General features: G+C 38.6%; 1 protein-coding gene across 2 annotated transcripts; it reads right to left on the reverse strand.

Annotated features, from left to right (window-relative positions):
- Positions 1-134: 134 nt before the first annotated feature.
- LOC142100149 (uncharacterized) lies at positions 135-13,699 on the reverse strand. 2 transcript variants are annotated; one of them, XM_075184099.1, is made up of 4 exons: positions 13,618-13,699; positions 4,482-4,921; positions 3,046-3,650; positions 135-990 (listed from the first exon to the last, which is right to left on the reverse strand). In XM_075184099.1, exons 2-4 carry the CDS (start codon positions 4,909-4,911, stop codon positions 157-159), a joined length of 1,869 nt encoding a protein of 622 aa, XP_075040200.1. In that variant the 5' UTR covers positions 4,912-4,921; positions 13,618-13,699; the 3' UTR covers positions 135-156. The 2 variants fall into 2 exon arrangements, with proteins under 2 accessions (XP_075040200.1, XP_075040199.1); XM_075184098.1 differs by having other exon boundaries at positions 135-993.
- Between the last annotated feature and the right edge of the window lie 623 nt (positions 13,700-14,322).

Consider the following 14,322-nt stretch of genomic DNA (forward strand, 5'->3'; position numbering starts at 1 on the left):
TGTACAACTATGTCCAAAATGTTGAAAATTCCAGTGTAAACTGTATTTGCATTCACTGTTCCAGTATTCTCTGCAAATCTCTTAATAAATATATATATATATATATATATATATATATATATATATATTAAATAACATGTGTAGTGTAAATGAGAATCAAAGAGTAACATACTTTGGAGCTGAAGGTAAGGGTAGTGGGTCAGCTAAAGTACAGTCTAGTTTTTCATTATCCATTCCCCATAAGCTGGATGCAGTGACATATATATGTCTATCTTCATCTAAGTTCTCATAGGCATTATCCCACTTGTCTGGATCAGTTTCTTGCTTCCTGATGCCGTCCATTCCATCTTCATCATGGTAACGCTGGAACTGAAAGTTATTTGAGCGCCTAGCATATACAATGAAAGCAACAGCTGCCACAAGCAGCACTGCAGCCGCAGAAGAACCAATAATCACAAATGGAGAGTTGATGGTTTTGGGCAGAGAAGAGACATGATATGTCTGCCCAAGAACTCCATCTGTTTGACCATTTGCACACTGCCTGGGTTTGGGGTTTTGACATGTCATAATGCCTATATTTTTGGGCACAATGCAAACTGTGTAGATTGTACCAGGATTAAGATGGTAAAGATGGGCAAGCATAGGCCCACCTGAAATGTTCACTGTATCCCTGTGTTCACCAGCAGAGAAAAGAATTTGGAAGTATTTGTAATTTCTGGAGACTGACCATGAAACTTCAAGAGACTCCTCACCCATTGGTTTCACCAGAATGTTAGATATATAATCTGCAAGACACGGATCCTCCTCCAGTATATTGATTGATGTAGTGGAAATGGATGTTGTAGGTGTAGATGTTTTGTATGTTGGCGTAATTGCTCTAGTGGTAACTGCCACCGATGGGGATGAATTCTCCACTTTGCCTTCAGTTTGGTTCACTGGAGTAGAAGTTGTGGCATCTTCAGTTAAAAATTTGCATTTGAGGTGTAATATCTGCTAAAAAAAAATACATTTTCTGGTTATATTTATAACAAGTTAACCCGTGCATGATACTCATGCATTCTATTTAAATCAAGCTACTTAAGGTGTTAAAAAGGTTCTTGTCATGCATTTGGGCCTAGCCCAGGCCTCCTCAGGGGAAGAGCGTTACTTCCCGACGCAAGCGCCCTTTTTTAACGTGGTTTTGTCCACATGTCACCACCTCATCATTTTTCTCCATCACCTCATCCTTCATCTTAATCGCCACATCCTTTATCAAGCTACTTAAGGTGTTAAAAACTCCCCACTGTCACCCCCGGCAACCACCAACCACTCCCAACTGTCACTTCTCCTTCAAGAAATATATAGGTCAGTGTATAACTTTGCCCAGCAGGTGGCGCTGCAGCTTGTTGGTTTTTTTTTCACACACGCCACTAGGCATTTATATAGTAGATACCCCTAGGTGTCAAATTTGCTTTAATATAAAAAAGAACTAAAATTCTGCCACAACTCTTGCAGCTCTACAAACATGTCAAAAATGTACATATTACCTCTTACGAATGAACAGCCCCAGTATCTTCCCCATACCTTTCGCACAACTTGAGCATTTGGCTATGTACAATTTACCATATCTATGCAGTTGGGTAAAAGTTACTGTACTCTATCATTAACCATTTGGGATACAGAGAAGCTGCCTGCAATGGGCTTAAAGACAGATTGGCTCAGTTAGAGTTAGGAACAAAGCAAAAAGGGAGCAAATTTGCTCCTGGACAAACCTTGTTGCAATGCAAGGGGTGCAAATGCATTTGTTTCTTTTTTCTTTTGTATGCAGGAAAATACTGGCTGCTTTTTGCATCAAGCACACAAATACGTGACAACTTTACTTTACACTGCAATTTAGAGTTGAGTTGGGACACGCCTCCTCCCAACTCTAAGTCTTTCTGCACATTTTACATGGTCTCCCCCTGCAATGCCACGTGGTTTTGACAAGGTACAAATTTAATCACATTTTTTTCTTTTGTTGCAAAGTGTAAATGAGGCCAGGAAGTCTATAATGCATAGCAATAAACCATTTCCACGATCACAACTTATATCTTCAGATTGATAATATCTTGAAAATGTAATCCACATCCTTCTATAGCACCACCCCCAAGATTGTTTTTAAATGACACCGTTCATAAAATCATATGAGAAAATAACATTACTAATAATATCACAGATGATATCACAGAACATTTTACACATTACATCACTGACATCATACACTATGCTATATGGGATCAACAATGACATGAGTAATTCCTATGATCAAACAGTTTGCACTAAAGGGTACTATACTAATAGGGTAATATACCAATAGTTGGTATATGACCATATTGTTAGAACAACACAATAAAAAAATAAGCAAACACAAAAAATCAAATTCATATAATTACTTAAGGAAAACACTAAGAGAGAAGGCTTTATTTGTGAGAGCTAATATATTTACACACATCCTCCAGATTCACCTCCCAAAAATAAAATGAATCATACTATGCTTCCTATGCAGGGGCAAGCTGGGCTGGTCCCATAGTGGGCTACCTTGGGCTGGTTCACTGGGCCACCTGCATTTTTTTCCATTAAAATAGACTGCTGAGTCGATTCTTGCCCCCCAGGCTACAATTTGTCAGCCCTCCCCTGTTCCTATGGCATTAGTCTTAACATCAACAGCATTTATACACCATCTCTTTTACTTGTGCTTGACTATGACATTTCACATAAAGTGGATTTTAAAGTGCTCCAAATTCTCTGTTACATTTGATGATAAAAACAGCTGAACATGCATTTTATTTTAGGGTCTTTAGCTCTATGTGTTATTGCTTTTGTTAACACGCATGTTTCTTTTGCAAATAAATCATGATGATGGTGATGATAGTAATAATGATTATAATCATATCTACAAATAGATGTTATTTACTACATAAAATGCTGATAAAATATAAATTAATTGGATTAAAAATGGTTTTTGTGCCTTTTTTTAAAATAAGAAATAGTATGTGAAAATTGTACTTAAGTGTAACCTTTACTTACATTCAATGTAGTCAGACTTCGGCCTTCGAAAGCCTTGGGACTCTGGCACTGCACTTGCTGCTCAGGGTCCGCTCTGCCCCTCAACAATAATTGAATGTAAAGGTCAATGATGGAGCAGTCACAACTCCACGGGTTGCCAGTAAGATAGATTTTTGTGTTGCTCTTAATTCGAGACACAGGGAGAGACGTCAAGCTATTGTTCCTCAAGTCAAGCACTTGAAGCATGCGGATTCCATTGAAGGACAAGCTTGTTACTTTTTCCAGTCCCATGTTGTCCAGATACAATTCTTTGACAGACCTCAGGTTTCTGCTAAAGGATGAAGAGCCCAATTTTCTGATTCTGTTCCCACTCAATCGCAGCATCTGAAGGTTGCGTCTAGGGCGAATGGAGGAAGGAACACTGGTCAGGTTGTTCATCTCCAAATTCAGATTGCGAATATAGGGCACATCATCAAAGGCTTTGCGAGATATGTTGGCGAGCAAATTGAACCCTAAATCAAGCCAACGTAACTGGTTCAGACCTTTCAAGGAGCCATCATACAGTTCAGTCAGTAAGTTGAAATTCAAATATAGAGCAACAAGTTTATTCATAGCTGAAAATATACCTGGAAGAGAAAATCATTGTTTAAAAATATGTTAGACTACTTGTATCCATTTTGCCCAAGTCTTCATTAAATATAATGTTACCACCCTTGTCTGAGAAACTGTATTCAATAACTGTCTGAGTATACGTGCACACTGATTTATAGTTCATCTACACTAGGTAGCAATTACTATTCCTTGTTACACCTTTGATAATTCTCATATCCCCAGTGCCTGGGGAACATACCTGGCAAAATGAACAGTATATGGATGAAAAGTATCAGGCAAGGTGCATGATGCACATAGGTAAAGAATAAGACAAAATAAATAGCAGACAGCGGGAAAGTAGATTCCAAAATTGTCTGCATGTATCTGCTTCTAACCTGATTCCAAATGTTTCAATTCTCTGAATATAGAACAAAGGAATATTTGGTGGCTGACTAGCACATTGTAATATACAGCCTAATATCAGCATCCGTAAATCAGTGATTACTGGCTGTGGATTGTTTGCAATGGATAACAGAAAAATATTTTATCACATTTTGTTTACAGAATACTGCTTTGTAAAGTCACTGGCTTTTATTTTCATAGTTCATAAATGCAAAATTATGTATTTGCATTTAATGATATAGTAAAAGACAAAGTCAATTTTTATTTTATGTAAGAGAAGCTCATTTGAGTCTTGCAACCTGAAAAATGTTGACTGACTGGCTATATATTGCAGTGTTTTGCTTTTTTAACTTTTAATTTCTAATTTCAAACTAGCTGAAAAATCAAATGTGGTAGAATGGTGAAAGACGTGGTTTACACAACAGAGGATTCACTAGTAACATCCATTTTTATTTCTACAGTACCTGGACGCAGATAGACGATTTTGTTTTTCTCCAGATGTAGATACAGCACGTTACTCAGATTGCTAAATGCACCCTCCTCAAATCCATGTAGCTCATTGGTGTCCAAGTACAGGTGTTGTATACCAGTAACTTCTACGAAAGCATCCGACTGGATGTTTTTGATGTTACAATTGCTCAGATAAAGGCCTCTGAGCTCTGACAGATTCTGTTGAAAATTCGGCTGAAGCAACGAGAAGTTGTTGTTTTGTAGGTGAAGTTCTATTGTGTTGTTGGGTAATACAGATGGTATTGATGTGAGGCTGGCATTGGAGCACAGGATGTGCCGCTGAAGAGGAAGGCATGTACATCTTTCAGGGCACAGGGTAGTTGACTGTGAAGCTACCCAGGTCTTTATCAATATCGCCATAAGCATCAGAATTGACCGTCCCATAGTGATCTATCTGCAAAACATTGCACATCAATAAACCCACTTGAATAATTTTAATTAAGTTCAATATTTTATACTTAAATCCATCCCCTTATAGAAAACTGAGAAAAACTAAAGGCAAAAATGTAAAATAAATATGAGCCACATGCAAGTGCTCACTAATTTTTAATTATGCATCAGACCTCTGACATAAGACAGTAAATTGCCCCTGCTGTTTCTCCCCCACATTCCATCAATAGGTTGATATTGCCTCCATTTCCTTTAATACCAAATAAGCACATGTACAGTAAATGTTGCAGAGTAGGCACAGGCATATTGTGAATGTTTACTGGGAAGAACTGCAGCAAAAGATTGAGCGAAGACTTCCTGAAAATCCAGCATTTTCAAGATGCTGATAAAAATAAAGCATTAGTGCTTAACCAGTAAACCAGCTACATTTTGTATTTCTAAGGTTTTATTTACACATTAATTATTTGGAAATATAAAACCAACACTGCAACACTTACAATGTATTATTTGTTTGATAACCTTTAAAACTGTACTACTTATGTAATTAAAAATAGCAGTGATGATCATACACAGGATTGCCCTGTTGCCGGATGGCACAGCCCCTAGAGGTCTTCAGCTGCCCACCATTCTGTAGTATCCACTTGTACTACCCCTTTTGCCTGCATAGGGCCTAAACTGTAATATACCATCCCACATTGTACCATATGTGACACTGCAGTGCTTTCTACAGTCTTGTTTAAGCACGGTTTATGGACCGGCATGTTTCTGCTCCCTTGTTCACATACTTGAAGCTGCCTAGAAACTATTCCGGTTACAGCTGTACATTTGGCATTACAGTATATCGGCCCACTTGCTGCAACGTTACTGAACACGACACTGCACACCTTCAGTGGTGATCAGCATTCTTATGGAAGCCTTTTGAATTAATATGTAGGCTATCCCTCCCACATGGCACCCTAGGTAACAGATCACTAGGCGGAGTCTATCAGCAGATCTTGCAGTTTTAGCCCACTTTGCAGATGCCCATGCCTCCTAAAAAGCTTAAGCCTAATGTTTTGGCTCCTTCAATTAATTGTCAACCTAAGTCTAAGTCAGCGACAAGCTCACCCTCTACTTCAAAAGGCTCTCCCTCTCCGACTCGGACCCCAGAACCAGAAGTCCCTCCTCCACATACTCCTCTTCCCCATCTGGGATCTGACAGAACGTTGGACAGCCCACTAACAGCTCGCACTCTACACCAGATGCTAACTGCCCTAAGGGCTGATCTGACTTCTGACAATGACAATACTTAATAATTGCCTGAAATGTAACTCAGAATTTGGTAGCTTTTGGCTTCTTTGGGAGTGTCCCCAGATACAAACTTTCTAGCACAGGGTCACTCACTGTAAACAAAAAAAACTGGAATTGAGGTCACAAGCCACGTGTCTATTTGGATTGCACCTGAAGGGCAAAGTTAACAAGCTGACACAACTCTATATTTCTTAACTGTTTATGTTAGCTAAAGTCAGCAGGACTCTGGCTCCAGCAAGTGTTTGTACCCAGAGCAAGTTCACTAGTGATCGCATGCCTGAGTCTAATCTCCAAGCTTATGTTTTCTCATTCATACACTTGAAGCTGCCACAGCTGAATACCCGGCAGAACAGTGCATCGGCCCACCTACTGCGGGCCACAACGCTGCACATCTCCAGTGGTGACCAGCATCCTAATGGAAGCCTTTTGAATTAAAAATTATTGACGTAATAAAAAAATAGCAGTGATATACATTTTCAGTAAACCGTTTAAAGATTACTTTCAGATTGTATATTTCATTGGTTACTAAATGACTGGAAAGAAAACATAAATCAATTAAACTATATTAAAACTGAATAATTTAATATGAAGAATAAAATCTTGTCCTACAATATGATTAATGTTGTTCCGAAAGTTCGTTTTTCTTAAATATGTAGTATTTTTAGTAATATTATAATAGTACTATGATATTATGAGGATCATAATATTGTTTTTCACATAGGCTCCCATTCATCTAACAGTAGCTCCTGAAAAGAATTCGGGCATTTTCCCTGTCTTACTTGTACATGGAGGCTGAGCTGCGATGGTGAACATGTGGTACCCCAAAGCCCTGTTGAACAGCACAGAGGAGTGCATAAACGCTTTTAAAATGCACGGCTACAAGGGGTTAATTGTGCTCCTGAAAACTTGTGCCCAGGAGTGATTGACAGGAGGAGGATGAAGGCCCTGATTGGCTGGGGGAGTAACAGGAAGAGGTTGTGCAGGAAGGAGGAGAGAGAGAGAGAGCATGGTAGAAGGAACAAGGGGGAGGATGTACAGCCGAGCAGAGAGAAGATAAGCTGCTGCCAGAACTGTGACATTGCCAGCAAAGCGGACGGAGAACAGCTGAGGACACGCAGTGGGGCGCCAAAGAGAGTATTCACTAACTACAGAACTTTTTTCAAGGTAAAACCTTAGCCTGCAGTGTATTGTACACACCCCAGTGTCAGAGGGAAGAGTGATGAGAGAATCTATCCAAAACTGACATTGCATTCTTGTACAAGGAAGGATTGTGAGAGCTTTTCCCCCAGATCATACCTATACACAGGCTGCAGGGAACAATTAAGACAGTCGTTTCAGCGATATCGTGTGTGTGTGTGTGTGTGTGTGTGTGTGTGTGTGTGTGTGTGTGTGCGCGCGCGCGCGGATATCTGGACATTATACCCTGCTGCAGAGCACATGTGCTGATATTCATTGACTGTTGAGAGAACAGCGCCATCTTGTGGCTGAAATGAGCAACAGCCCTGCTTTCTACTATAATACTTAACCCTTGATGGAAACCTCTGCAGGACATTGGAACACTACCCAAATTCCTGTGCACAGTTTAGCCCAGGACTGAGTGGAAAATATGGTAACGTTACCGGGGATAATATTGGTGCACCAAATGTTTTAGATGATGTTAATGTTATGTGATTTACCTAAGAATTGATTTATTAATATTGAAGGTGTGACATTCAGTGTTAGTGGTACCGCTGCAATTCAAGTTTACTCAGCAGTAGATGCTAAAAGTGGGGCGCCTGACCCATAGGGAATAGCACGGTACCCCAAACACCTGAATAAGAAGTAGCCCTCTTGTGGGCGCGGTAGTGACCGCAAGAGTCTTGATGGGTTATTATTGATGGTTATTGCATCATCACCAGTCAGATATTGTTAACGTAAAAGTAGTAACTGTGATTACCAGTGTGCCTTATTAGACAATGTGTATTGAAGATGTTATCCTTATTCTGCCTTATACTCACCAGGTGTATGTTATATGTTAAATGCTATTGTGCTCTATGCTGATCAGACGCATTATTTTGTCATTACTATTGAGGTGAAGGGGTCAGTGGCGCGGTGGCTTACCAAAACTATCCTTACCACATTCTCAATAAAATCAAGTTGTGTGACCAATCTTTGTCCCTTTCATTGAAGTATTTATCTCCTGACCACCGGATATCCAAAAGAGAAAAGAACCTGACTCGTATCTGGGAGACAAGGTAAGGGAAGGATTTCCCATCAATACTCGACCACCACAAACACTGCTTATCTGACATTGTAAGTAATGATTAGTTAAGAGCTGATTATAGACAGTCGTGTTCAGAGTGAATGTTGGATTGACATGGATGTAGCACAGTGTTGGCTAACCTGTGACACTCCAGGGGTTGTGAAACTACATGTCCAAGCATACCCTTCCAGCAATAAGCTGCTATATATTGGCAAAGCATGCTGGGACTTGTAGTTTCACAACACCTGGAGTGTCACAGGTTAGCCAACACTGATGTAGCATGTCCTGTTGTTTTGTGTCCATGTTCCTTTCAGAATCACTATGACCTTGTGTCCTGTCAGCACTTTACTCACATGATTAACTGATCACTGTTTGCAGTGTGTTTTATGATTCAGCCAATAAGTGGTAAAAGTAGCTTAGACTGAACATACCACGTGTAAAAGGACTGTGCTGGTGTTAATGAGCCCTTACTAATTATTATCGAAGATATGAACAAATAGAAATGGTAGATCTAATAACAACAAGAAAATTAAACATTTTAAAATAACATAAGTTAGATGTTTCTATTGTAGTTTAAAACAGTCATAACATTATGAACAATTACTTGATTAAACGGCTTCCAAAACATTACACTCAGCAGGTATATTTGAATACTGTGCAAATATACAATTTCACATGCCAAGTTTTAAAAGACTATCAGAATTGAGATAAGGTTTCTATCATTCAAGAGGCTCTGTTTCTTATGCACACCAGACTTCCTATAAGATAACTGGAGGCATTACACAGAGAGCAGTATCTTACAGTGTGGCTATATAAAAATGTACCTATAGGGGGTCATTTAGAGTTAAATTTACAGTACATCTGTTTTTTCATGTGATACACATTTCCGTACTGTGCATACGTACAAAAAGTGTGTGCTCCTACGCCTGTATACATGTATTTGTATATCGAGGCTGCATCTCCAGATGCTGGAGAGAAGGAAGAGTAATGATAAAGTGTAGGTGAGTTCAGTAAGGGCATGTTCACATAACTGCGACAGTTAAATGTGGATCCAATCAGCAGACATGCTTTTTAGGAGGCATAGCTCTTGTGGGTGCTGGTGCAGCAATTCACATCACTAGTTAGCCACATTTGATTGGCTGCTTGGAAACTTATTTTTTGTTTTCTTACAGTATGGTGGAATCAGTACTGTAGAGTATATATATATACAGGGGCGGATTGGGAACTTAAAGTGGCCCTGGAAAAAATAACTGAAGTGGCCTCATGTGGGCAGGATTAAAACAAATGTAGGTGGGGCTAACAGAAAAGTAGGTGGGATTTACAACTACTGGAATTTGGTTGTAGAAACATTTAGGAAAAACTAGGTGTGATGACTTAAGACACAGTGGATAATTTCTAATGCAATGCAGGACAAAAGCTGCCATTCATGTGCTATAAAATTACATGAAACCTTTTGCATTATCTGCAACTGATTCATGCCTCTGAGCTCAAACTTGTTTAGTTGTCTACTAATACATCCTTTCAAAATTCCCTTGAGAGAAACATATCCGACTTTGTTTAAAACGTTTAAGAAACATGTTAGCACAATTGTATTTGATCAGTCTACAGGAGCAGCATATGAGCACCTCACACACTGTTGCATGTTTCCCTGATGTCATGAGATGCAAACTACCAGTCAAATCTCTCTCTATATATAATATATAAATATGTGTACTGTGCGTTTAACAAAAAAATGCTCTCTCCAACCTGTTTTTTGTCACTTTCACCACCTGTGGCTGCTGATTTCTTTAGATCAGTTACTGTTTGTCTGGATCCAGGAATGTTGAAGGCCCTATTTGGAAAAAATAATGAGTACATCAAAATTAGAAACCGCCAACCAGCCTTGACATTAAATTAATAGTACACACATTTAATAAATACTTATTTCCTTTCAACCAACCCAAGCAAAAAAATGAATAGCATTTACGTTTAATATTACCATTTCCCACAACCATCATCAATATTAAATAATTAATATTCACATTTAATAAATAACCCTCTGCCCCACATTCAGCACCACATTCAATTAATAGCCCCAAACCTCCCCAGCATGAAATTAAAGGTTCCTTCACCCAATTCTTGTAATAGGCGCCACTATTAAACATTACAACAGTCACCCCCATCATTCAAACATTACAGCAGGTCCCCCTCTTTCATTAACGCATTACAGCAGGCCTTCCCCTGTCATTCAAAGATTATAGCAACCCCCCCGACTTTTAATAAAACATTACAGCAGCCACCCCTGTCATTCAAACTTACCTGCAGCCCTGGAGACTCCTCTCCACGCACACATGGGACGGCACTTGTCACGTGGTGCACGTCCCATGTGACATCAGACACTAGGGGGAATGGAGGATGCTACGCTGGGGGGAGGGGGGGATGGATCAATATCCGTGACCACATAGGGGAAGGTGGCTGGTCCCAGAGGAAGGGCCAGCCACCCACTACCACAATTACCCCTGCCGGCTACCGGTTTGGGGGGGTCCCATGTCCCGCACCCGCCCTCTGCCCCCAATCGGGCTGCACTCAATTTTTTTTTTCAGCCCCCACCCAAAAAAAAAAAAACTCAGCGGCCTCCTGTGGCCATCAGCCTACTGGGAAAACTCCCGGTAGGTTCTGTGGCCAATCCGCCCCTGTGTGTATATATATATATATATATTATACACAAATAAAAGATATATCTGGCGCTAATCACCACAGCGTAACCACTTCAAATTAGTAAGATGAAATTTGTATATATATGATATATAACAATTGAGTCCCGTATCCACAATACATAAAAAACACACACTTGACTCTTATAAGAGTGGCAGCCTCGATAGCCTGAAGCCAGATGGTTAGTCCGGACGGATTGGATTACTGCAACAGAAGAACAAGCAGGGCGCCTCTCAGTGATATATCAAATATACAACATGGAATAGAGCAATAACATGCATACCGTGAGGTAAACAGCGATGAGTCTTTTAGGAGATAGTGGAGTAGTCTTTGCTGTACTTGTAGTCCTCCAGATCTCCACCGATCAGTACAAAAATGCAGAAAAAGCAAACATAGTATAGCTCTGTAGTATTCTTAGTGAGGACAATAGCACCAATAACCCCACTATCCTATGGGGTGTGTGGGAATAGTATCCCAAAATTACCAATATAAATGACACCCATATAAGTGCAAAAACGTTTAAATCTGCGTACCAGATATCCTGAGAGGTACCCTGCTTGTTCTTCTGTTGCAATATATATATATATATATATATATATATATACACACATATACATATACACACATACATATATAGAACATTTCTATCTATAGAATCGTAGATGGTAACACATAGCTACAGAAAAGAACAAACTGGCGAAAAGTCTGCCCACTTTCTATTGCAGTTCCAAAGCTAATTAAAGCATTTTCAGGATAGACTATTTTCTAATCAGGGGATTTACTTACAGTTAATTCACTGTTTTGTTATACAGAGTTCCAACAAATTCCAGAATTAAACCATAAGCATTAAGGTCTAACCTTACCCTGGATTACATTTTTTCCGGTTACCGGGATCCAAAATGTCATCATCATCATCATAATTTATTTATATAGCACCAGCAAATTCCGTAGCGCTTTACAATTGGCAACAAACAATAATAAAACAATACTGGGTAATACATACAGACAGAGAGGTAAGAGAACCCTGCTCGCAAGCTTACAATCTATGGGAAAATATATATTTAGTCTTTATTTATTCCTTTATATTAATTATAATTTGCAGAATCTGATAAGCTTTTACATGATTATGCCTCTTGTTTCTTTATGTTAGTTTTCATTTTTTAATGTGTCACCTAGTACTAGCAATTTTGATGTTTCTTCTTACTGTACATTGCTTACTTTCAAGTTAACTGTAATTATAATTTTGATTAAACTTAACTGATAGTATATGCAGTTGGATTCCAACAATACAATACAATTATATTATAAGAAAGGGTTTTGCTGTTCCTAACACTGATACTATAAATATGGTAATATTACCAGACATATGGCTTTATTCATTAAGGCAGGCAAAACAACCTTATTGTGCCGTTTTTGAAAAAAACGCACATAATTCAGGCATATGACCGTCCGTAATCAACTAGAATACAGGTCTAGATACGTTCTGCATATACAGCACTTGCTGTATTGAGAGAGACAAAAGACAGTGCAGGATATGTACAATACATATGTGCAATATGAATCTCCACAGAATAAATGATTCAATTATTGTCACCTGTTAATAATATAGTCATTAATAAAAAATAAAAATTTCCCTTTTTTTTATGAAACACATTTATCAGGATGTTATTAATGTCTACTGTACATAAAATGCATTTTTACAGTTGCTCTTGATTGCAAACACATGTTCTATCATGTATTCGCGACTGTCATCACTATCACTCAGCACTTACACCTACCTGTAACCGGTACAAATGATACGATTGAAAAACACGTATGTTAGAGATGCCCAAAGCATGTATCGGACGCAGCGTGCGCTTGACCTTGGCACGCCCTTTCTGTACATTGACTAGGTGCATACAACCCTTCCCCTCTCCGTTCTGTTCTTTAAGTCTGTAATTTACCTGTGATCATGAATTGCGTTCTTCGGCATATGTTTGTTTTGCGCATGCACAGTGAAAAAAATGCGAAATACACCCGGCAAATGAACATAACTACCCCTAATGTGCAATATGTGAGTATGTATAAAGTTTGGCAAAGCACCAATTTAGTAATTTATTGATTTGTGAAACATGTTTCATTTTAGGTTATATTACTAGAACTAAGATATTATTTATAGAAATGTGCTAATTAAGTGTTTTAAAAACTGTATAAACTGTTATAACTATGATCTTGTAATATAAAAGTTACAACTGGTTGTATGTGATAACCCCATTTAAGCTTCAAGTATTCTCCCTCCCTTAACATGTCATGTTTTGTCTAGGACCAGGGTATATGCAGTAAGATTGAAATGCAGCATATATTACGGTAATCAACACTTAAGTCACTTAACTAGACATGAGTCTTCGTTTATCATTCATATAAATGGAGACTATAGTGATATTGAGCTGTGTGGATGTTTATAATATTACAATCTATTTTTCGATAGTCCTTACCTGTGTTGTGCAAACCGTTCTGCTTGGGAACTTTGCAGCCAGTCTGAGGAAGAGTCTAATTTCTGCTCTTTTTAGAACAGAAAGCACAGTGTCATTAACCAGATTTGTTTTCCTACCGCGTGCCAACAGAAGAAGTAAAAAGGATGTGGAATGACTAAGTACTCTTCCTGCCATTGTCAGGAGTTCATCTCAGTGAGGAAAAGTGACAGGAAAGTATTAGGAAACATATTTTCCTGTCCAGTTGCTGTGTGTGAGAATTTGTTGTGTCATTTCTAATAAATTTCTAGTAACTTTTCTAAAATTATACAATTGTGAATCAGAGACGCTGTATGTAGAAGCTTATTAATACTGTGCATCATAAGTATAGGGAAGAATGGACCACATACACAGGTTGATTCCTGGCACTTTTATTTTATTGTAAAATAAGTAGGTTAAAGAAAGCCAAACTATTTTACTGCAATGAGGTTTTCTAAGGAGATTTTACTCACCACAGGGATAATTGTTAAATACATAGTGCATAAAGGACAGATGTATACCTATATCCTACATAAAACAAAATAAGAAATTGAGCATACTGTAGACTACTTTGAAAACAGTATTATTCAAGCACTACTGGAGTGGCAGTAATCATGGGAGACTTTAATCTACCTGATGTGAACTGGGAGGTTTTTTTTGCAAGTTCCAGTAGAAGTAGGGACATTCTGA

Source organism: Mixophyes fleayi, chromosome 8 (assembly GCF_038048845.1).
Source record: "Mixophyes fleayi isolate aMixFle1 chromosome 8, aMixFle1.hap1, whole genome shotgun sequence".
NCBI classification, from domain to species: Eukaryota; Metazoa; Chordata; class Amphibia; order Anura; family Limnodynastidae; genus Mixophyes; species Mixophyes fleayi.

Bases quoted from the DNA above. Each gene is read 5' to 3' on its own strand.
- LOC142100149 (XM_075184098.1), bottom strand. From the start codon at position 4,911: ATGGGACGGTCAATTCTGATGCTTATGGCGATATTGATAAAGACCTGG. The intron at 3,651-4,481 runs GTACTGTAGAAA...TTTCTCTTCCAG, and splicing joins AATCGTCTATCTGCGTCCAG to GTATATTTTCAGCTATGAAT. The intron at 994-3,045 runs GTAAGTAAAGGT...ATTTTTTTTTAG, and splicing joins GAAGTCTGACTACATTGAAT to CAGATATTACACCTCAAATG.